The sequence below is a fragment of the Ambystoma mexicanum genome, chromosome 6q (assembly GCF_040938575.1).
Source record: "Ambystoma mexicanum isolate Mex_15411 chromosome 6q, UKY_AmexF1_1, whole genome shotgun sequence".
Lineage (NCBI taxonomy): Eukaryota > Metazoa > Chordata > Amphibia > Caudata > Ambystomatidae > Ambystoma > Ambystoma mexicanum.
This window is the reverse complement of record NC_090937.1, coordinates 1608310560-1608334991: the sequence shown is the minus strand read 5'-3', so window position 1 is coordinate 1608334991 and position 24432 is coordinate 1608310560. Positions and strand designations below refer to the sequence as shown.

Genomic DNA, 24432 nt, shown 5'->3' with positions numbered 1-24432 from the left:
TCATAAAATAACAGAATTGTGAGACTATAGAATTTCAGAGTATTAAATACCACTGACAGTAATAACCTAAACAATACAGAACGCACAGTACAATATTATACCTGCAGCTAGTGGCCACATCAGCGGAGTCACCTAGTCTAATATTATACCTGCAGCTAGTGGCCACACCAGCTGCGTCACCTAGCCTAATATTATACCTGCATCTAGTGGCCACACCAGCTGCGTCACCTAGCCTAATATTATACCTGCAGCTAGTGGCCACACCAGCTGCGTCACCTAGCCTAATATTATACCTGCAGTTGGTGGCCACACCAGCTGAATCACCTAGCCTAATATTATGCCTGCAGCTAGTAGACACAATGGCTGCATCACCTAGCCTAATATTATACCTGCATCTAGTTGCCACACCAGCTGCGTCACCTAGCCTAATATTATACCTGCATCTAGTGGCCACACCAGCTGCGTCACCTAACCTAATATTATACCTGCAGTTAGTGTCCACACCAGCTGAGTCACCTAACCTAATATTATACCTGCAGCTAGTGGCCACACCAGCTGCGTCACCTAACCTAATATTATACCTGCAGTTAGTGTCCACACCAGCTGAGTCACCTAGTCTAATATTATACCTGCAGCTAGTGGCCACATGAGTTGAGTCACCTAGCCTAACATACCTGCAGCTAGTGACCACATCAGCGGAGTCACTGAGCCTAATATTCTACCTGCAGCTACTGGCCACACCAGCCGAGTCACCTAGCCTAATATTATACCTGCAGTTAGTGGCCACACCAGCTGAATCACCTAACCTAATATTATACCTGCAGTGTGTGGCCACACCAGCGGAGTCACCTAGCCTAGTATTACACCTGCAGCTAGTGGCCACACCAGCATAGTCACCTAGTCTAATATTATACCTGCAGTTAGTGGCCACACCAGCAGAGTCACCTAGCCTAATATTATACCTGCAGCTAGTGGCCACACCAGCTGTGTCACCTAGCCAAATATTATACCTTCAGCTAGTGGCCACACCAACTGTGTCACCTAGACTAATATTATACCTGCAGCTAGTGGCCACACCAGCAGAGTCACCGAGCCTAATATTCTACCTGCAGCTAGTGGCCACACCAGCTGAGTCACCTAGCCTAATATTATACCTGCAGTTAGTGGCCACACCAGCTGAATCACCTAACCTAATATTATACCTGCAGCGTGTGGCCACACCAGCTACGTCACCTAGCCTATAATTATACCTGCAGCTAGTGGCCACACCAGCTGCGTCACCTAGCCTAATATTATACCTGCAGCTAGTAGATACACCAGCTGCATCACCTAGACTAATATTCTACCTGCAGCTGGTGGCCACACCAGCCGAGTCACCTAGCCTAATATTATACCTGCAGTTATTGGCACCACCAGCTGAATCATCTAGCCTAATATTATACCTGCCGCTAGGGACCACACCAGCTGAGTCACCCAGCCTAATATATGGCCACAACAGCTGTGTCACCTAGCCTGATATTATACCTGCTGCTGGTGGCCACACCAGCTGCGTCACCTAGCCTAATATTATACCTGCAGCTAGTGGCCACACCAGCTGAGTCACCTAGCCTAATATTATACCCGCTTCTAGTGGCCACACCAGCTACGTCACCTAGCCTAATATTATACCTGCAGCTAGTAGCCACACCAGCTGCGTCACCTAGCCTAATATTATACCTGCAGCTAGTGGCCACACCAGCAGAGTCACCTAGCCTTATATTATACCTGCAGCTAGTAGCCACACCAGCGGAGTCACCTAGCCTAATATTATACCTGCAGCTAGTGGCCACACCAGCTGCGTCACCTAGCCTAATATTGTACCTGCATCTAGTGGCCACACCAGCTGCGTCACCTAGCCTAAAATTATACCTGCAGCTAGTGGCCACACCAGGTGCGTCACCTAGCCTAATATTATACCTTCAGCTAGTGTCCACACCAGCTGCGTCACCTACACTAATATTATACCTGCAGCTAGTGGCCACACCAGCTGCGTCACCTAGCCTAATATTATACCTGCAGCTAGTGGCCACACCAGCTGAGTCACCTAGCCTACTATTACACCTGCAGATAGTGGCCACACCAGTTGAGTCACCTAGCCTAATATTATACCTGCTGCTAGTGGCCACACCAGCTGCGTCACCTAGCCTAATATTATACCTGCAGCTAGTGGCCACACCAGCTGAGTCACCTAGCCTAATATTATACCTGCATCTAGTGGCCACACCAGCTACGTCACCTAGCCTAATATTATACCTGCAGCTAGTAGCCACACCAGCTGCGTCACCTAGCCTAATATTATACCTGCAGCTAGTGGCCACACCTGCGGAGTCACCTAGCCTAATATTATACCTGCATCTAGTGGCCACACCAGCTGCGTCACCTAGCCTAATATTATACCTGCAGCTAGTGGCCACACCTGCGGAGTCACCTAGCCTAATATTATACCTGCAGCTAGTGGCCACACCTGCGGAGTCACCTAGCCTAATATTATACCTGCAGCTAGTAGCCACACCAGCGGGTGCGTGTACCAGGCTCGCTCTTGTGTTTTGTATCCGCATGTTTCACTCTCTTGTGAAACATAACTCTTCCAGCTTTTCTTTATTTGCCTTCAGGATCCCAGACCTCCTTATTCTCAACCTCTTGTTTAGAGTCTGGTCCCAGGCTTGCGCGGCTGAGTTGCCTCCTCTTGTTTCACTCTCCTGTCAAGTATGCAATCCATTTGGGGTCCCAGGCCCTCTGCATCTTTTCTCTGTTCTATTATTTGGGTGCGGGTCCCAGACTTGCACTTCTTCATTGTACATCCTTGGTTCACTACTGCCAAGTGTACAAGTCCCTCAGGTTCCCAAACCTCTGCTTCCAGCTTTATATCTCTTGCCCAGACCTCTGGCACCTCCTGGATATCCTGTGTACCTGTTTCCTTCCTTCTGACCTGTTTCCGCAGTTCCCAGGCAGCTGCATCCCTGTGCCAGGCCAAGCAGCGTTTGGCCTCCCAGCAGAGTCTGCAGCGGCTCTGCAGTCTCACATACACTCCCGGCTGCGTGTTCTTCTTCTTCCATAATTCACTGGTGCTTGGGAGGCCTGAATCCCCCCCCCTCCTCTTGTCGGCTCCCCAGATTATCCATTACGGAACTCCTGCATAGGATATTTGGACTTCATGGGGCCAATCAACTGTGGTAAGAAGCTAGACCACTCACTCTGCTTCTCCAGTGTGATCCTCAGTCTCTGGGTCATCTTATTCACAGTACTAGTTACTACATTATGTGAGAAATACTTTATATCTTTTGGTCTCTCAGTCTTGTGATGTTTGTTGGTTTGACTGATTTGGCAACAAAGTACATTAACCCTATCTAGAGACGGGGAAAGGAGGATTTAGGGTTGAGTGTATTGAGGGGGTTGTCATACCGCGTTTTCTGATAATGGTTGTCCTCAAACCCATAGAGGGATTCCTTTCTCATTTGATCCTCCCTCTGTGTACCCCGCCCAGGTGGACTACTGTGGACACACCGCCATGGCCCCTAGTGGAGAAGGGATGACATCCTCAGATCCGTCACATATCTTTCCCCTTATACTGCTGGTTTCCTCATCTCCAAGCGGAAAACTGGACAAAAAGTCTGCATTGCCCTGCTCTTTACCTTTCTGATGTTCCACATAAAAGCAATATGGTTGGAGATCATGAAGCCAGCACATAATTATTGGGATGTGTGTCTTTGTGAGGATAATACTTCAAATAGCCCACTTTTATGCTGAGACTCCAGTTCGATTGTCGCATAATTAGTTTCTCTCGGGAAGAGCTTTCTGCTGATTTAGAGTATTGGATGCTCTATTCTCATATTCACAGCGCTGGTTGGGTATATACAAATGTTAATGTGACTGTGGTGGGACCAACTACATTATCTACAGGCCCCACTTATAAGACAATCCTGGCTACGCCTCTTGGCTGCGTCAATCTACAGCAATCTACAGCATACAGAGCCTTTGAGCTGGTATAATTTCTCACCACTTTGACCTGCCCTTCAAGGCTGCAAGAGATTAATATAGCGACATAGAGTAGAGATCTCTCTAGGACTACAGCCTTGACTTAGGCATTAGCTTGATCTTGTCAGGTTGCTCTCTCTTGGGATATAAATAAAGCTCGACTAGGTGCAATAAGGGTCTGGTGGACATAGGTCCTGGCACACCGTACAGGGCATTTGAGCTCTCTACCCTAGCCATTGGGTCATCGAGGAGAAGAAGCGACTGAGATTCCAGATAGTCATCAAAAGTCAGATCCTCAGGGGCGATATGTCTCGAATTCATCATTTGAGAAGTGGTTTCTTGGAAGACGACCTGAGAGCACCTGAACTAGACGATCCTCCACCGGTATGTCGATCCCTGAGGAGCCTGCTGAAAGTTCTGGGGCAATCCACAAATACAGTATCCTCATATCCATTGCACGCAACAAATGTCACAATGCAGCCCTCATTATCCAGCCTAATTAAGCAGAATGCAGCCAGGGAAATGGTTTCATCTTCCTTTACTATAGAAAATACTTCATCAACCTTATCGATCGATATAAATGACTCCCAAATACCCTCTACCTCAGACATAGATAAACATCCAGCTATGAGGGAACTCTCAACTTCATCGTCCAACATTCTCAAAGGGCAGAAAAAAAGGGCCTTGAATACACACTGACAGCAACTCCAATCAATAAAGCCATCACTGAATACTTCCCAAGTAGGAGAAGCCGGAGTTTGGGAGATTTGGAGTGACAGAAAGGAATGATCGAGCAGAGCAAGAGGGGCAAAGCTGCCTGCTGGAAGACAGCTATACAATCCTGCATAAGCACCTGTTGAGGGATCCAAATAATCCAAAGAGTAAACAAACCTCATCCCTATCTTGTCTCTCATTAAGCCCCATGCTTGCTCACCCAACTGTTCCCCAAGGGGCCTGTCAGATACCAAGCTTGACTGAGCAAAATGCTACACAGGAGGGACATAGGATTCACGTGTGACCTTGACTGCTCTAAATTATGTCTTGAACTCACTTGTGAATGTCTTTGAGTTACTAAGGGGAGACGTACAAGCACACATGGCCTACTATTAGAACTCACTAGAGAAGTGAGTGACTGTGAAAGCTCCATTGTGGGCCTCAGAACAGCAGTCAACACAGTTATGAGTGATATTTTATTAGATCTAACAACAGATGTCAAATTTCAATCAAAGGTGGTTTCAGAGGCCACCAGGGGCCGCAGGCAAGATGGCTGCCTGAGCCGACAGCTCCGCACCCAGCCCTGGGAATTTTGCAGAGTTTAGCAGGAAGAAGGAGCCCATCTCTCGCAAGCATCTCAAACAAGGCAGTGTGAACCCCTTGTTTGTTACACACCGAGATCGCCCAGGGTTCCATGACAAGGGCGTATATCAGGGGGGATAGTGGACAGCCCTGTCTCGTTCCTCGCTCTAGGGGGAAGGCTTCTGATTCCATCCCATTGGCGGCCACCCTGGCCGTGGGGTGGAATAAAGTGCCGCCATCCATCCCAACCAGGGGGTCCAAACCAGGACTTTCTACGACACCCACGGACCAAGTTCAACCGTCCGAGGTCTCCGCGACCCCTCCCCCCGCGGTCCAGAACAACACGCAGGCGGTGCCCGCCAAGGCACGCCAAGGCCGCAGCAGAGCACAGAAGCGGGGAAGCCTGCGGAGGGAGTACCCACTCAGAGCGAGGAGAAGCCGGAGGTGGGGGACCCCGGAGGTTCCACCACACCCCTGGGCCCCTGGTGCCCCGTCCCCAGATGTGGCGAGGCAGCACGGAGCCGGCGCGAGGCCGCGCTCGACATTGAACGAAGACACCGGAGGCACTGAACGCGTACTGAATCGCCCTGACACTCCACCCACCCACGGGGTTGAACGGGCCTGCCTAACCGCACACCAGAACTCCCCAGCCCGGGCCTTCGCGGGAGCGCGCCCACACTAAATCAAGCTGGAGACGCTGGAGAAGGCACTGGAGAAGGCAGACGCCAGGTGAGAGGCCCGCGGGCCAGGACTTCATGAAGTGGCTGCTCTCCCACTGGCGCTGAACCCCTTCGGTTACTCGGCTGGCACACCCATAGACAGTTACTCTGAGGGCACCCCCTCCCTACCCGGCGTCCCTCCACACACACTCTGCTGCAACCAACATCCCATGAGTTGGAAGGAGGTCCTTTCCAAGTATCAGTTTGCGGCCGGAGGGGACAAAATGGCTGCCGGGTCCCTTTCGGTCCCGCCTCCTGACCTGGGGGCCATCCAAAATGACATCCAGATGATTTTGGAGGAGATACGTGGGATTCAAACCGACTTGGGTGCTAAGTTGGCCGACCTCATCACTAAGGTCACCACCCTGGAAGACCGCGTGGAGGGAGTCGAGAACAACCAGCTCTCCACGGCGATCTTGGAGACGCAAATGGAGGCCAGGTTCCAGGAGATACATCGAAGGGAGGAGGAACTACGGTTCAAGGTGGAAGACATGGAGAACAGGGAAAGGAGGAACAACTTGCGCATTTTTGGCCTTGTGGAGTCCAAAGGGGAGAGCCGGCAGGCACTGGAAGGCAAGGTCCACGACATCATAAGAATCGTCATGGGGGCGGAGGCCGACATCGAGATTAAATTTGACAGAGTGGCAATCTACCAAGACCTCTCGGCCCTCACCCTCGCAATGAGAAAGAAATGTGGAGCCCTTACCAGATGGTTACAGGGTAAGGAGGTCAGATATCGCTGGGGCCACCCCTTCTACCTGGCATTTGAGTGGTCGGGGGAAAGACACCACCTGGTGACGGAGGAGGACACCTTGCGTACCACTGGTGACCTGGTGGTAGATCGTGCCGGTCCATCCAGCGGAGCTGGGGTTGAGGCCAGGAGCCCACCGCGGGGCCCCGACAGTCTGAGACAATCCAGCGGCAAGACCAAGGTCAAGGGGGCACGCAAGTTTAAAAAAACCATGCACCCATCATCGGCCTCTGAGGATCACCTGAAGTGACTGTAACTTTTCTTAATGTTTGTTGTTTGGTTCGATGGACCTCCGTGTTGGGCCCGCACTGGGGGGCACGGGGGACCGTGGGAGCAGGGTTTGGTTTAAAGGTTCACACGCGTTCATTCTGACTTAAAGAGAATGGGTTATCCACACCTTTACACTACCCGGGGCTGGGGTAGAGTCCTTGGTGGTTCGTTGACCGTCCCTGAAGGATCGGGTGACATGGACGAACGCCTCAAGTCGGGGGGAAACGGGTAGGGGGAAACGGAAGGGGGAGGGGGGAGAACGATCATCATCAAGGCCAAAATGGGAACGTTTAGAGGGGTCCACGGGGGGGGGGGGCTCACTAGCCAGTCCAAACAGGAATCTTCCATTTTTCAGCGAGCCATACGCAAGCATTATACTACGGTGAACTTAGAGATGGACTACCTAGATGACAATGGTTGAAGGCAAGATAGGCACACTCAATGTCAAGGGCCTCACTTCACAAAACAAGAGGTCCCTGACCAGTAATATGTTCCGCAAACAGCAGCTAATGGTGCTGTTCCTCCAAGAAACCCATTATAGACAGGGGAAGAAATCACCCATCAGGGGTAAGGACATCGGTGCCAACTTCTGGGCTTCCCACAGAAGCTCGAAGAAGGAGGGCGTGGGGATTCTCTTGATCAAAACACTCCACCTTACTAATACAGAAACCAAGAGAGGCTTTGGGGGAGGTTCCTGGGGATCAAGGGTACTTACGAAGGGGAACGCATAACCCTAGCCACCCTCTACGCTCCAAACTCAGGCCAGATAGGTTTCCTAACCCAGATTCTGGGGGTAATGGATGAATGGGCTGAAGGGGCCATGATACTGGGGGGCGACTTCAATCTCATAATGGACCCCGGGCTGCACTGGTGGACGGCAAGGGTGACTTAACCGAAAGGGATAACCAAAGACAACCTAACGCTCCAGACCCTGCTGAGGAAACACTACTGGGAGGACGTCTGGCGAGCGACACACCCGGAGCCCGGGGAATACACATTCTTTTCCCCCCCACACCACACCTACACCAGAATCAATTTCCTTTTGACTTCTAAAGAGGGCAGTGGGGTGGCTACAGCCCCGAGGGTTGAAGCAATATCATGGTCCGACCATGAGCTTCTTGTGGCGGACTGGTCGCTCCCCCTGTCCCCCAGGTCGACCCGGTGGAGGTGTAATGATACACTCCTGAGGGATCCGGTCTTCAGGGAATTCCTGAGAGGTGAAATGGAGGCGTATTTTGAGATAAACGACGACGGGGAGACGAATATGGCGACAGTGTTGGAGGCGGCGAAGGCCACCTTTCGTGGCCTCCTTATAGCCGAGGGTTCTAGGTGTAAGCGGGAGAGAGGGCTCATTGAGGCCAAGATACAGGCTGAACTCAAGAGCCTGCGGGGTAGGCTTACCCAAGAGGGGGTTGACAAGGAGTCCCTCCTATCGGAAATGCGCGAGAAATGCCAGGCTCTGCACACGGTCCTCATTGGGGAGGTGGTCAAGAAATTGAGATATACGCGACAAAGGTACTACGAAAAGGGGGATAGGGTGGGGACCCTACTGGCACGTAGAGCTAGGGGGTGTTGACTGGAGTGGAAGGTTGGACCTATTAAAGATGTGGGGGGCATGGCTCTCAATAAAAAGGCAGAGATAGTGGGCTCCTTTGCAACCTTTTATAGGGACCTGTACACAAAACAAGAGGGGGAATCGCCGGAGGAGATCCGGGCCTATCTGGAAGAACACCGGCTAACCCACTTAACGGAGGCTGAGCTGCGGGGCTTGGAGGGGGACATAACGGTGGAGGAGGTGGAGGCAGCCAACAAGAGACTTAAAGCAGGGAAGGCCTCCGGGGGTGATGGGTATACGGCTGATTTCTATAAACAATTCCACCCCATGCTGACGGAACCCCTAGGCAAATTGTTCAACCACATCCGCAGCAAAGAGACGATCCCCTCACATTCCTACAGGCCCTCATCTCTGTAATCCCCAAGCCAGGAAAAGACCCCACAGAACGCGGCTCCTACAGACCCATCTCCCTCCTAAACCTTGATGCTAAAATATTTGCCAGGATCCTGGCCACTCGCCTGGAGAAATGCCTGCTCCGCCTGGTTCACCCAGACCAATCGGCAATAGGGATGGGCCAGAGATGGTTGGGATGGATGGCAGCACTATATTCCACCCCCACGGCCAGGGTGGCCGCCAATGGGATGGAATCAGAAGCCTTCCCCCTAGAGCGAGGAACGAGACAGGGCTGTCCACTATCCCCCCTGATATACGCCCTTGTCATGGAACCCTGGGCGATCTCGGTGTGTAACAATGAGGCTATCACTGGAGTACAGATGGGCGGCTCCCACTGTAAGATCAGACTGTTCGCCGACAACGCTCTCCTCTATGTTACTAAACCGACACTGATGGTCCCTCATGTGTTGCGGGCACTGGAGCGTTAGGGGAGCCTCTCGGGGTACAAGGTCAACCTGGGCAAATCTGTGGCTTTTATGGAGGGTCGATTACCGGACACCGAGAGAGAGTATGTGGAGGGTCTTCCCTTCCAATTGCAGAGAGAGGGGTTCCGGCACCTGGGAACCAAGATCACACCTGACCCAAAGGACCTCTTCCTGAGCAATTTCACCACTTTGTGGACTGAGGTCAAAAGAGATGTAGAGTGGTGGGCGGTCTCGGGGTTCTCATGGATGGCACGACTCAACCTGATCAAAATGGTGGTACTTCCTAAATTCCTATTCCTCTTCCAGATGCTCTCCACTCAGGTCCCCGCCGCGTTCCTACAGTCAATGAAACGCACCCTACTCAGGTTCCTCTGGGGGGGGGGCATAGGATCTCCTACGATGTCCTAACGAGACCCAAGGAAGACGGTGGGGTGGGATTCCCGTATTTCGATACATATTACAGGGCCTCCCAGCTGAGGATTTTGGTCGACCATTTCAACCCTGGGTCAGAAAAGCAGTGGGTAGCACTGGACAATAGGTTACTTGCCCCGGTCATGCTTAATGAGTGGTTGTGGGTCCCCAGAGCGCACATCCCCAGGTGTGTTCTAGACCACCCGGTATTGGGTGTCCTGTGGTCTGTCTGGAAGGAGGGGGGTTACTATAGATGGCTCACAACCTGGCCTTCCCCACTAAGTTGCATTTGGGTGCCACCATTCATAGCCAAGGTGGCGGAGCTGGCCGCGTATCAGAGGTCGTATGAGGCGGGCCTTGTTAGGGCATGCCACTTGTGGGTGGGTGGCTCCTTCATGCCCCTTCTGGACCTGGAGGAAGCCCTGGGGCTGGGCAAGCTTTCACCTTTTCGCTACCTTCAACTGAAGGGAGTCCTCTGCGAACCCTCATGGCGGGACACACTCAGGAGGGAACTCACGGACTTCGAGAAAACGATCATCTGCACACGGGGCTCAAGGGGGTCATATCTCGTTTGTACAAACTTCTCTTGCTCTCGATACCCAGGGATCCACCGCCAGCACGGACACAATGGGAAAAAGATTTGGGTCCGGCAATAGATGATAAAAGGTGGACTAAAATGTGCATCCGGGCCCACCGTTCAACGACCTCCCCCCAGTACAGACACCAAGCTCTCAAGGTTTTACACAGATGGCACTACCCTCCACAGTTGATAGCCAGAATGAGCCCGGGCTACGACCCACACTGCTGGAAATGCTAAAAGAAAAAAGGAGATTACATGCACATGTGGTGGTCTTGCCCGAGGGTGCTGTCATATTCGGGAGAGGTCCTATCCTGGGTCAAGGGGGTGGATGGTGTCTCTAGGCCCCTCTGTCCCTCGTTGCTTCTATTCGGTATTGAGGTGGGTGATGACCAGGAGGACACCCAGGGCCACGTATTGCAGGTCATGCTCGTAGCGGCCAGGTGCTGCTTGGCCCAGAAGTGGAGGAATCCGCACATGCCTGATGAGAGGGAATGGGTAACGAAGGTGCGGACGATATATGACTTGGAATTTCTCACCCACTTTCTGGATGAATCCAGATCCAACATTGAGGAACTCTGGCTTCCCTTCTTTGAAAAGTATGAGCGATCGACCTGAGGGGTGAGCTCATGAACTGTTGGCCTGCTTGGGTTTTGAATCCAGAGGAAATGGGGGACATAATATGTATCTGTTGTACAAGGCACACACCCCCCCAAGGGGTGCTGTTAGGTTGAGCCCTAGACTATGTGTGCACTAATCTATGTGACAGTCCGAACTCGAAAAATGCACAACGTGTCCCTGCAAGATAAGCTTGAAATCGGCACCTGTTCACTGGCTAGGGGAGGGTGTGGGAGGCGGGGTGGGGAAAAGGGTTATTGTTTGAATGATTTTTCTGGGAATGGTACCGGATTGAAATGACATGTTTGTTGTAATAACCTTAAAAAAATGCTAATAAAAACTATATTTAAAAAAAATAAGGTGGTTTCAGAGATGCATACCAAATGGTCACATTCAAACACCTTAGCGGAACTACTTAATGAAAATGTTAAACAACTTACCCAGGACGTTCAACAGTTGACCAAGCTAGAAACAACTGAGCCCAGAGGAGTGCTGGTTATGGAGGACAATCCTCTAGACGATACCCCTCTATCAAACTCAGTCATAGAAGAATTCATCCATCTAGCACAGAGTGCGGTAGATCTTCCAGAACAAAACTATACTCCAAGAATATCGACAAAAAAGCCTCCCGCTCGAATTGAAGAAGAAGGGTTAAAACTGCAAAGACCAAATGGGAGAAGTAGAAGGAAAACAAGTAGAAATAAGGAAGGGGGAGCAATGTAGGCAAGTGCCCGACAAGATGACGAGTAGGAGACTGAAAACAAGAAAACGTCTCATAAAAAGGAAACCACAACAGCTCAGTCTGTGAGAGGAATTACACTCCCAGTTCCAGAAGAGCAAGAAATAAATACCCAAAGAGGGAATCCCACAAAATCAAGTGGACAATGATTTGGAAATAATAGCAATCAGTGTGAAAAGCGGGGAACAAGAAATCTCTGTAGCAAAAAAACATTCAGTAGGTGCCACGATGCAGATGAAAGCTAGTGTGGGGTTACAAACAGAGTTCCTGCGAATATTCTTACAAAGTAGAATGATTGTCCCACAAGCTAAAGAAGCCCCTGGCCCTACACATAAGCAACCCTCGCAGGTGGAGAACACCCTAAGGGGCGATGAAGGCTCCCATATCACTGTGAGAGTTGAATCGCTTGATAAGACTGTACATTCTGACAGGGGAACAACAAGATCATTGCAAGATCTAGGGCTGGAAAAAGAGAATAGCATTCTAAGAGAACACAAGGGCCTTGGCAATGAATTAATCGAAACCAAAGAAGACGAAGAACAAGTGACTGGAAGAACTCACTCAATGAGATTAAGAGCAGTAGAGGAAGAAGAAGGGAGACACCATAAGGTATGTCCACCTAAAAGAGACTTCCCGAACTGTCCCTATGCAAGACCAAAGGTCTGGATGAGAAGACTGGGTGAAAAGAATAAAATTAAGCCCTTGAATAGGAGCATAATCCTTCCGATCTTCAAGAAAGTGAATTACCTATTTATCTTTACGCCCAACAAATAATCAGGCTGGAAATGGGTCTTATCTCATTAACTACTATGGTTCTGAAAAGGAGGTTGCATATTAAATCCAGAACTGCCCCACTCTGCCAATTATTAAATCTGTTGGGGAAAGAATCTGGTATTCATATTAGCAGCAAATGTACTTCTTTAGTGAACAAGACATTCGATAATATGGATTGGTGGCCTAATTGGAACAACTATTACATTGTATTAAAAAAGAACTTTGTATCAAAACTGGAATGCTAGGAACGCTGGGACTGGATAATATATTACACTCATATGGCAACAGTGAGTAGTTATAGTACCATCATGACGAACCTTGTACACAAATATAAAAGCCCTCAAAATTACCTGGAAATATGCCAGTCTGCGACATGGCAATGATTTCTCCTTCTACTAGGATGAATAAATTACTGGTCCTAGCGTCTATTAGCCCTGAACTGTGCATCGTCAAGGGAGACAGGATTTGTTGTTTATGTGGCATTCCGGGAAAATGGAACCAGCTCCTCGTGTCCTTAAGGAATGTCACCAGCACGGTCCCATTTACCTCAGGTTCTTAGGCCCTTACAAAGCAAATGCAGACAGCATAAAAAGTTACTTCTTCTGGTGTTATTGTTTAAATACCAAAAACAATAAACTGCATATAGCACTCTACCAAGTCTGGACTGGGAAATTAGATATACAATAAGTAGCTTGTGAAACATCAGTTTTTTTTTATTTTCTTGTATACATGTTTATTATAATGTGGTTATTTAATGAAATGTTGCATGTGAAACATTCAATTTATGAATTTTGAATGTTGCTTTACCTCTGTATTAATATGTACCAAATTGTAGAATAATTTGTTGAGCTATTTTTCCTTTTTTCTTTGATAATGTTATATTTCATGTAAAGGTTTGTAAGAACTGTATACATAATAAAAAAAATAAACAAAACAAAAAAAATTAAAGGAGGTGTCTTCTTGGTCCAGAGGATTGACTACCTTCCTCTTGACAAAAGGCAGTCCTTGTCTTCGTAAGACTTTCCAAATGTGGTATAAGCCACTACTTAGCTATTTGGGGAAGTGCCTTTCTTTCCACAGACTTCCTCAGGCTTACAACATAGTTCCTTGGGGTTCCAGACCCTGGTTCAAAGCTTGGCCTCCTCTCGCCAGTCACTGCGCTGAAGAAGGACAGCCTGGATGCACTCCCAAAGCTGTGTTGTATCCCTTACCATGGTGTGCAGACCTGGCTCCTTCTCACTCGGTACTGCGACAAAGAAGAGTAGCCTGGATGCATTTCCTAGGATGTAGTGGGTCCTTGACCCTGGTGTGCATACCTGGTTTACTCTCACTAGGTACTGTGACGAAGAAGAGTAGCCTGGATGCACTTCCCAGGCTGTAGTGGACCCCTGATCCTGGTGTGCAGACCTGGTTCCCTCACACCAGGTACTGCGATGAAGAAGCTTAGCCTGGATGCACTTCCCAGGCTGTAGTTGGTCATACAGACTTGGTTCACTAACCTGCCAAGTACTCTATGTACTTTGCATTAAATTCCAATTCTCTTTATTTGGGTGTGAGTCACAGACTCGCAATCCCGACTTTAGTTTTCCTTTCTGTGGGCTTGGTTTACTCTCCTGCACACACCTTAGTACAAGTTCATGTACCTCTTTGTTTTCTTCCAACTGCGTAAGGGTCTCAGACCCTCCTCTCCCAGCCTTCTGATTTGAGCCTTCAGAGCCTTCTCGGCTACCCACGTACCTTGTGGTGTGGTTTGCACGACTGTCGGCTCCCTTCAAGTATCTGGGTCTCATTTGCGGCACTCCAGTAACTTCCCGGTGCTCCCCTGCTCTGCAGGTGCTCTGCATGCTTCTTTCCTTCCGGGACGGCTTGGCCTCACACTCTCGCGCTTCCTGGGTCTCTCGGGCACCCAGAGTCTTAGCACGCATGCGGACCACGCATTCCTCACGTCCTGCACCAGCCTCGGACTCTCTCTCCCCTTTATCAGCGTCCCGGTCAGCACCCGCCTGCGTGTCGGGCAGTTCCTACAGTAAGGGCATGAAAACTGTTCAAGTCCTTCTTCGGTGTTTATCGTGTTTCTTCCAATCAATTGTCGCGTACCACTAGACTGGTAACCTGATCATTGGTGAGAACAGTGCCGGCAGAATACCGACTTATGTGTTAGTTTTAGTATGTCATATAACAATAAAATGCTGCCTTATGATTGCTGCCTAGTGAAACATTACTTGCCCCTGCGTTTTCAATGTAGAATACGCAGATTGGTTTTTACTGACAAGGGGCACTCATTAGGAGTGACATTACCGGCACATTTTTCCGAACTAGCTCACTCCGAGTCTGCTGGTAGGGGCTGTGACCTACCGGCAGGCCTGACCTGCCAGTAGTTCAGGCATCTACCGGAAAATAAATCACTGAAGCACTGGCACCGTTACTAACAGTGCTGGTGCTTCAGTGTTCCCATTCCTGTGTAGACCTATGCGACTCCACAGGAATAGGAACTTACTGTTCCGCCACTGCCCGTAATATCCTGGCATTACTGGGATTTCGGGCAGTTTAAATGGTAAGCCGAGGTTGCCAGCCCGTGTCCTACCGGCAACATTGTAATGAGGACCAAGGCTAGTTCTTTTCCATCCCACAGTGTAGAATTTGACACACAAAACACTTCATGTTGGATCTGTCCTGCTTCTAAGTGCTGTAATTAAAGGTGTTATTAGCAGGGTTAAAAAAGTTCACTCACCACTGCCCATTGGCTAATAATAATGGACTTGTTGCGAGCAATGCTCAGTGTGCTGTGGGCATGTGTAGAATTGAGATGGCGACTGGCGAGCAACTTTTTTATGGCTAGCTAGTATCTTGCGACTTGAAATGTGTCCCCCTAATTAGTAGATTTAATTTGATTTGACTTAAGTATATAACGCAGAAGTTTACCCGGAAGGAATATAGGTGCTAAACACACAGATACAAAGGCCATAAACAAGACAAAATCAAAAAGTTACATTACAACTAAAAACATATATTGCCTAAAATAATTCTGCTTTGAGTTGTACAGCTGTAGATTACTCTGCCCACATACTACTATGACACAGGCAACATTGTTGTCTGTAGCCACTCCTTGATTTGTGTCCTCCGTAGGAATCTCAGATCCTGCATTCTGACACATCCGGACCCTGTTCTTGCTTGTAGCCAATGAAAAACCTTGTTTCTTAAAGATCGTCTCGATTCCCAATGTGCAGGTCTGTTAACAGGAGTCAGTATAAAATGTTTGCGGTAAAAAATACTCTCCCTTTGGTTTGAGTCTTGAATCACCAGGAATCTCAGCTTCTTATTATGAATTGCCCTTCCCGCCGATGTAGCCTTGATGTTCCTGATATAAGTCTTGGTATCCCTGGTTGATGTAGGCTTCGATTTACCACCAACCACTACTTTAGCTGACAACTTAGACATATCCTCCTTCACAGGGGTCAGCTTTGTATTGCTCCCCCCCATAACCTAGTAGGGTCTTCAAAATCTATCTGCATCATTAGTTTGACAGGCTATACTCCTCCTAATGGGAAACCTCTGGGCAATATTATCATCCGTTTGACACTGAATGTCTATCTTGGTAAAAGGGACTTGTACCACAAAAATATCAAAGGATTCTACCCATCGGGTGAAGTCGGAGCTGTTTTGACATTGGTTAAGGTCAGCAATGATCCTTTCCATAATATATGGCCAACCCCCCTATGGCTTTTCCCCTTGTCCAACTTAGAGTTCAACTGAGAAGTCAGCGCACTAACTTCTGCAATAACATCCATACTCTTAGTTGGTGATTGTAGAGCTTTTTCAACTGTTACCCCTAAATGGGTGCAGTCTGTCAGGTAATTGTAGTGTACTGTACAATGTAGTGATTGGAGATGTAGTTCATTTGGAAGATGCATTGAAGTGGCTGTAACGTCAGTTGCAGCGTGGCTTGATGGGTTTCTCCCTGTTTGATGGGTTCTTTCCTCTAATCGGCCTGGTTTCTGTGTTTGCTCCACTTTGTTCTGTTCCTGCTTCTGTTGGAAAAACCAGACGTCCACAGCGGATCCCACTAGGGGACCTTATAATAGTGAGGAGTGGGTTTAACGGCGCCGGCACCATTACCGGCACCGTTAAACCCATTCCACACTTCTCGTAATGAGGCCCATTACATCCACAGCACTGAAAAATGCAGCCAAGCTGTCCCTTATGATTAACCCACGTTACACCCGATCACTGATAAAGCAAATTGCTTCTCCCAAACAGTCTTGCCACCTAAGAATGCTGATAAACTATTCACAAACTACATGGGATTAGCCGACCGGTTCAAGTTGTGAGCCAATGTCATCATCGATAGCAGCATCATTGGCTCCGACCACTGCAAGAAACGTGCGACCACAGATCCATAATCCTGCTTCTACTGCATCCGTTGACTCTCTTGTTAAATCTCATCCGGGTGTCCCCCGTAGGCCCATGAATCCTAGACATATATCAGCCAACTTGCAAAGTCTTCGCCTAAGAAAATCCTATATGACCATGCCCAAGGGTGGATATATTAGAGATCTGATACTGGGCCATCGGAACTTTATTATTAGGAATGTAACGAAACCTTCGGGGAAAGAACCAAGAGAGTCCCTATGAAACAAAGTACTCGCATGGCTTCGCGCAAGGACTGGGCCTGGGGTGGTTCGATGCTCTGACCTAAAGTTCCTGTGTAGAATAGAACTTGATGATTGGTGTGCCCAGAGGAACAGGGACTGTGTGTTGGTGGGATGCGGTAATAGCAATTTGCCCCACTTTTTAAACCTGTGCAAATACCTGCCTATGGGTTCTTAGAATCTAGAACTAGTAGTTTGACACTTATTTCCCATCGGAAAATTTTAAAATGATTATTTTTCTTTCTAGCTTCTCCCCAGATTGATTTGTTCCTTTCCTTCCTTTTCTTCTGCGTATTCTGTTATTTATGTATGTTTTGCTTTTTAAGTGGTGTTTTGTTTGTAGCGCTCTGAGGCCTGCGCGCATGTAGCGCTTTATAAGATTTCAAATAAAGAAATTAAATAATCTTTCAGCAAATAAATATGTGCCGAAATTCACAGCATTCTTGTGGCTAATAGGATTAGTTTTATGCCCTTCCATATCAATTCTAGACATAACTATTGACATGCCTTCGCCTTCGATTCCTAGTTCTCCTTTTTCTTCCTGTAGACACTGTCTTCTCCTAGAGCTGCTTGCAAGGACTATCGACAACCTAGGATTGTTAGGAGTTACATGCCCAGGCATTATGTGAGGTTGCACTAGGTCCAGTTCCCCAGGACCCACTCTAGCCATCATCTGAGATGGCTCTTTAGGTGATTTAAAGTCACTGCTCTCAGCTTGGGAGATGAGTTCCTTAGCAGAGCGCACCCTAGTTCTGAGCATTATGAGTCTATATAAGTGGGGAAAGAACAAACAAGGAAAAGGACAGATAATATGGCCTGAGCCTAAAGCACACAAACTCAAGTGCTCAGAGTGCTTATCACTCACTTGGCTCCACAGCTCAAGTGCAACTTACCCCTTCTCCCCCAGGGACTCAAAAATAGATGAAGTGAGGCACAGCTACTCCTGCCGCTTTAAGTAAGCAGGCGGCATATACGCCGCCAACCACACCTCACAGGCCACAACTATCTTGTGCTCTGGAGGCCGCTGGCAGACCAGACCGTGGAACCATGGGCCGCCACTCAGTGCTCCCGTGGCAACTTCTTCTCTGACTCCCCAGTCATAAGTGCCCCCAAGCCTGAAGCGGGAATAGCAGTGTTAGATAACTCCTCCACTAGCAAAGTCCCCGCGCAGCGTGTATGCTGCTCCTCTACCCGCCAGTCACCACAGCCACTACTATGGATCCGCGGGGTTAGAGAAGCGGACCCTCGGCCGTCAAGCCTCACCGTCAAACGGCTGCCTCCGACACCAATGTCTCTGCCTTCCAATGTTGATTCTCACTCCCCTTCATGGGTATAATTAAGCAATATGACCCGAGCGGCGGGGGCATTAACGACTCAGGTAATGCCCCGGGGTCCATAGTTATAGGCCCGAGCGAAGCGAGTGCCTTAACGAAGGCCCCGGGGCATTACCTAAGTCGGTAATGCCCCCGCCACGAGGGTCATATTGCTATTAGTACCCCGACCCGCATTATATGCGTGACCGGGGCACTAAAAGCATTTTTTTCTGTCCTGAAAAGCCACTGCGTTTCGGGACAGATAAAAAAAAAACGTCCAAGAAAATGGCTGCCAGGAAAGGGAAAACGGGAGTCCGTTTTCTCTTTACATGGCGGCCTTCAGGAGTCCGCTCCCGAAAAAAAAGAAGCAGAAGGTAAGTGGGGTTGGGAGGGCAGGAGGGAGGGGAAGGGGGAAAAAAAAAAAAGTACCTTTGTCCCTGCCAGGGGACGATGGAAGCCTCCAGCTGTGTGGAGGCGCAGAGTCTCCACACTGCTGGAGGCTGCTATCCTCCCCCACCAGGGACGCAGGAGCAAGAAGGTAAGTGGGGTGGGGAGGGGAGAAAAAAAAAATGCTTACCTGAGTCCCCAGCAGGGGGTGGAGGAGGCAGCCTCTCACCGTGGGGAGGCTCGGAGCGGGGATGGCCCCGCTTCGAGCCTCCTCATTGGCTGAGGGGCTGCCACGCCCCCCCACCTCCCTGACAAGGACAAGGCAGCTAGAGTCCCAGACGAGAATCAAAGGATTCTCGGCCGGGTAAGGTCCCGGCGAGAGCCAATCAGAATGCATGTTGCATTCTGCTTGACGATCACTGGGTACTAATATGTATAATGGTACTCGCTTTACACATGTGGTAAGTATGAAGCGCTGATGCACCTTCCTGTTTTACCATGATGTACATTTGTAACGTTCATGGTCTCCAGACCACGCCCATGAAACCCTCTTACGATTGCTTCACGAAGCATGACGTGCAACACATCCGGGTTTCAGGGAAGGCGAATGGAAAAGGCGATTGTCAGTGTCGGGAGCTAGTAAAGATATGTAGAGGGGTAGGGGGAGTTTGACAGTGGGGGCGCCCACTTGGGGGGAGGTCGTGGGCCCCAACCCCTGAAATAGCTAGGGGGGGTGGAGGCGGGCATAAGAATAACCACATGGAAGTGGCCTTCATGGCTGCCTTCTGCTGAGTCCGTTTTATGTCTGCGACTGTTAGACAAAGATCCATTCTTTTGAGTTAATATAGGACCTGTATTAGGCGTGGCAGCATATTCTGCATTTTCCCAAAATGAGCCCTGTAAAATAATGTGATGATGCTATTTCTGTGTTCATGCTCTCCACTCTGTATTTACAGGTTGATGCTGGTGACCCCTGTAGGATGGATTCTCCGCTGGGAGAAGCTGCCGCGGAAAAGAGATGCCATCCCGTGAGATTTCACACATATCCTGGTGAACATATAGATGGGATCCCAACGGATTAACAGCAGCATTTACATCCTGATTTTGAAGTTCCGTTGCAGCGATACACAGCAGCACAGCGTGTTTGGAGTATAATGTCAGCAAAGGAAAGTGTACACGGGTGCACATGAGCCAACAGAGAAACACATGCCGTTCTCTCTCTATGTGAATACTAAAGTCTGTATAACAGCTCATATGTTTCACCTGTAAGTGCACCATGTATCTTCTGGCAGCTAATAAATAATTAAACACAAAAAGTGAAACATACAATTTAGCAGTGTGTACACATTCTATACAGCGCTCTTTTGTATGGTTTCTGCCGGATAGCAGAATCGAATTTATCTGCCCATTGAATGCAGAGAAACTGGATTTCAGCGTATGTTTGTATAGATGGATGTCATTTATAAATCATGGAACTAGCTAGCACGCAATGGAGTATTAGCAATTTTTGGCCTTGGGTCAAGAAAATGTTAATGGCTCGTGGTGCAGTGGACCCAACTTCTAGACTAAATTAACTCATTGCCAATCGTTGCCCCACCCACACATTCTCAAGTGTATATAGTAGACATTTTCGACATCAGTTGTCTTTTATGCAACAAATTTTTCATTTATGGTTGTGGTTCCTTTGAGGCACAGACGAGGGCCATAAGTTGGGGAAGGGTCATTATCCCAAGCGATAATGGCTCCTCCTGAGGTTTATGAGGCCATTAGCACATGGTGGTGGTAGAGTGCTTTGAGAGCGAGTAAAGTAAACAGACAAACTGAGTTAGTAAATTAAGTGTGGTTTTATTTTGTAGTATTTAAATGACATGGCTGTCTTCATATGTTAAGCATTTTAATTGCAATTTGGTTGAACTGGAACAGTGGGAATGAGGGGTAGCCTTTGCACAGCCTTTGCCACACATTAATGAAAAGTGTTATATAAATAAAGGAATCCAGCTCAAAGCATGTAGACAACAAGTTAATGAATGCTAAGGGAAGAAGAAATTACTTACTTGACAAGAGCACCAGGTAGTCTGGCATGGACGTCATTTCACCAAAATGGTAGGGGTAGCGGATGTGACATCACATGACCCTTGACCTCCTGATGACATCACAGGAAGTGATGTCATTTGACCCCACCCCAAAGTGATATCGCAGGTAGCGATAGAACACGACCTTTCACCCGTTGACAAAACAGGAAGTGGCATCACATAGCATTGTACACTAAGGAAAATATGGTTACGATATCACTATAATGTGAAGTACATTCCATACAAGAATGGATCGCCATATGTATCGTTAAGATCAGTGTGTATAGGCCCATATTATCAAATTACTGTGAATGCAAGCAGACGTCCATGACCAAATGATAATAATGTGTTATTATGTAGCACTTACGCTTAAGCGCTTTATATAGAAAAAATATACACCCAATATCACCCAACCTGTTTTGGTACTCAATTATCGACCTCAGAAGGATGAAAGGCTGAGTTGAGGCGTTTAAGCACAGACTAAATCAGTGAGTCACCCCCTGAAGTGTGCCTGAAATAAACCTTTAATGAGTCTAGCAATTATGGTATAGAATTCCAGAAAGACACATTATTTGGTATTCCTATTCTTTCTTATTTAGGGTCAGTGCTGAAAGTGTTAGACTTGTGGAACCCCTGTTCCTATTTTTCTTCTTTTTTTAAGGGGCCTGAACAAGAAAGCCAGCCACTCCAGAAGTAAAGAACCATATGGTGCTGGCCACAGCCCAGGACCTTGCATTACAAAAAACAAAACCACTCTTGGGTGCGGGGGGTTTAGAGGTTTCAAGGGAGACCACAGAGGTCGCAGTTGCGGCCCCTTGCTACCTAAATGACGTCCCTGTAGTCTGGACCCGCATTTCACCAGCCATGCTTCAGTTTTGAGACTCCACTCCAGAGAGGTGAACACCGCACATCTGGGTCCGGGCAGGGAAATGGATACAATTTAGCTTGGTTGCCAAGCAACTTAAATTTCCATTACAGATGGCTGCTGTTCATTCCCAGGTCATGGTTCAGCTGCAATTAGGATCTAAAGCAGGCCCAAGCCAGCTAAGTCACAGTACAATGTGGCGCATGAGGGGAACATACCGGGATGTGAAGGATGCCTGATGCGGTCGGGGGATGGTCGGTACGTGGGGGAGTGTCCAGCCATCTTGCCCCACCCTTGCTTTGCTACTGCTTGTTTCCTACTTTCTAACTAATGACAGCAGGTTTGAGAGTTTGATAAAGCCTCAACAGAGGAAAACAAAGATCCCATTCTAACCTGGGAATACATGACTTTACTCATGCACAGATTCTAAATGCCAGGAGTTGCTGTTTCAGGGGAACCTATGAAAAAGCAATTCATGGCCAACCTGCACACCATTGTGATCTAGTCATTCTACAGCACCAAGCAAATACTACATCACCAAGCGCACACAGAGATGATTACATTTGAGTGACTATCTGACTTCCAGTGTCACTAACTGCCAATGATGCTAGCGCCTGAGAAGATGATAGCAATACACTGTTTCCTGGTTCTGTTGCCATCTCACAGAAATTGAATGCAAGCCCCTGAAGTCTTGACGAGACAAGAGCTGCTTCATCACAAGGCAAGTGACAATACCACACAAAGTGGGAGAGGTATTTCCAGGGCTGGATCTGGCTATTGGTCACGTTGGGTAGCAGACTGTAGGTAGGCTGGTATTTAACAATAACACCCGGACTGTGGGCTGCATAGAATCTTAATGGCCTGGTGATGCTCGATAAATGTCTTTGCTATGCTCACGTCTATTAACAAGGGCCACGGGCCATTACCACAAGGTAAAGCCTAGGGAACCAGTGATTATTGCTATTAGCACCACAGGTTTATGCCCCAGGTTGCTGACATTAATGTATTTGTATGAAAAACCAAGCCACGGGAGCGCATATTCTGTTGTTTCATACTCACCCAACTTTCCTGCATACATGGCCCCACTCTATTTTCATGGTGGCCACAGAAGCTGGTGAGGAGCTGCGTGGCAGTGTTGCAACACAAAAAGGCAAGGTAGGGGAGAGTGGGGAAGCAGCAGGCACAAAGGGGAGGTCGGAAGATGGCAACCCCGGTGCACGCAACAGTTAGCTTGCTCCAAATGAACTTTGATTTTGAGATTCAGCTCCCGTTATGAGCAACTTGATTGGCTGCCACACACACCCCGGTGCAATGTAAGTAAAATGTAGTGGTTGGCTGGGTTGTACAAGTTGTGAACAGCCCAGTGCACGAGTTAATCATAGCAAGAGCACCAAGAGTTTATATCAAGCGGTGCGGATATCAATGTATTTGTATGAAATAACAGGTTGCTGTTAGCGAGTGGCCGGTTGTTTCATATAAATAGTCTCACATCATGGCCACCATGGAAATGGTGGCCGAACTCCGCGCAGAAGCCCTCTTCCATTTTCATTGTGGTCCCACAATATTATATGGAGTCGCGCAGCAGTGCCACAACAGTGGCGTAACACAAAATGTTCCATGCTGAAGCCCCCACATGCCCTCCAAGTTTGGCAACAAAGCATGGTCCGCGCCACTCTCCGAACCGGCCTGGACCACCATACATGCGCAATGTTCATGATGATCGTGGATTGATTACTTGTGCTGATGATTCACGCTATGCCTGTGTAAGATAATGTGCACAGAGTTCCTTATTAGTCTATTCAAGAGTACATCAAATCTGAGAATTGTAAAATATGTTGCTCTGGATTTATTTTCTTGATATAGCCGACACGTGTTTTGACACTTGGTCATTTTCAAGTCAGTTATTTTATAAAGTATTGTAACAAAAACAGGACATATAGTTGAATACAATGTTAAAATAAAGTAAGCTTACATACCTAATTCATCATTTTTTATGACAGGAAGGTATGGCATAGAGAAAGAAGAACATAAGACAACCAAACCATACAAGGAAAGGGTTTTTAGAACAAATTCAAAGGTATAGAAAAGGAATACAAAGAAATACCAAACAAGTATGGTTTCAGGACACGCTTATACAAAATACTACAACATGGATTACCACGTCAGGGGCAGTAGGAGGGCAGGAGGAAGCTCAGACGAGGCTACAGGACCAACAGGTATACTAACAAGATCCAGCTCCAAGAAACTACCGGGGAAATGACCAAAACCAATCTAGTTGTCAATTTATGTGATAGACAGCTCACGAAAGCAGAAGAAGTTTTGAATAAAGGCTTATCCTTTGCCCCAACTACATGGGCTGACTTCACCAATTTTCAAATTGACATCTTCAAGTTCATTAGGAAACTGAAGTAAAAAACTGTTCACATCTCAGGTAAAAACATTTGTTCCCAACTCAATGCATGAACTGACTATAGGTGACATTGAGAACACCCACTGGAAACAGAAACCGACCTTAGTCAGGAAGATATTTGCACTGATTTAGAG

General features: G+C 48.1%; 1 protein-coding gene across 1 annotated transcript in view; it reads left to right on the top strand.

The window, feature by feature from the left end:
• Positions 1 to 20280, top strand: part of LOC138515386 (coagulation factor XI-like) — a 299654-nt gene extending 279374 nt beyond the window's left edge. Inside the window, exon 17 of the mRNA XM_069630247.1 lies at positions 19908 to 20280. Coding sequence (XP_069486348.1) covers positions 19908 to 19912 — 5 coding nt within the window. The 3' untranslated portion in view covers positions 19913 to 20280. The remainder of the gene's footprint in view (positions 1 to 19907) is intronic.
• Positions 20281 to 24432: the final 4152 nt, after the last annotated feature.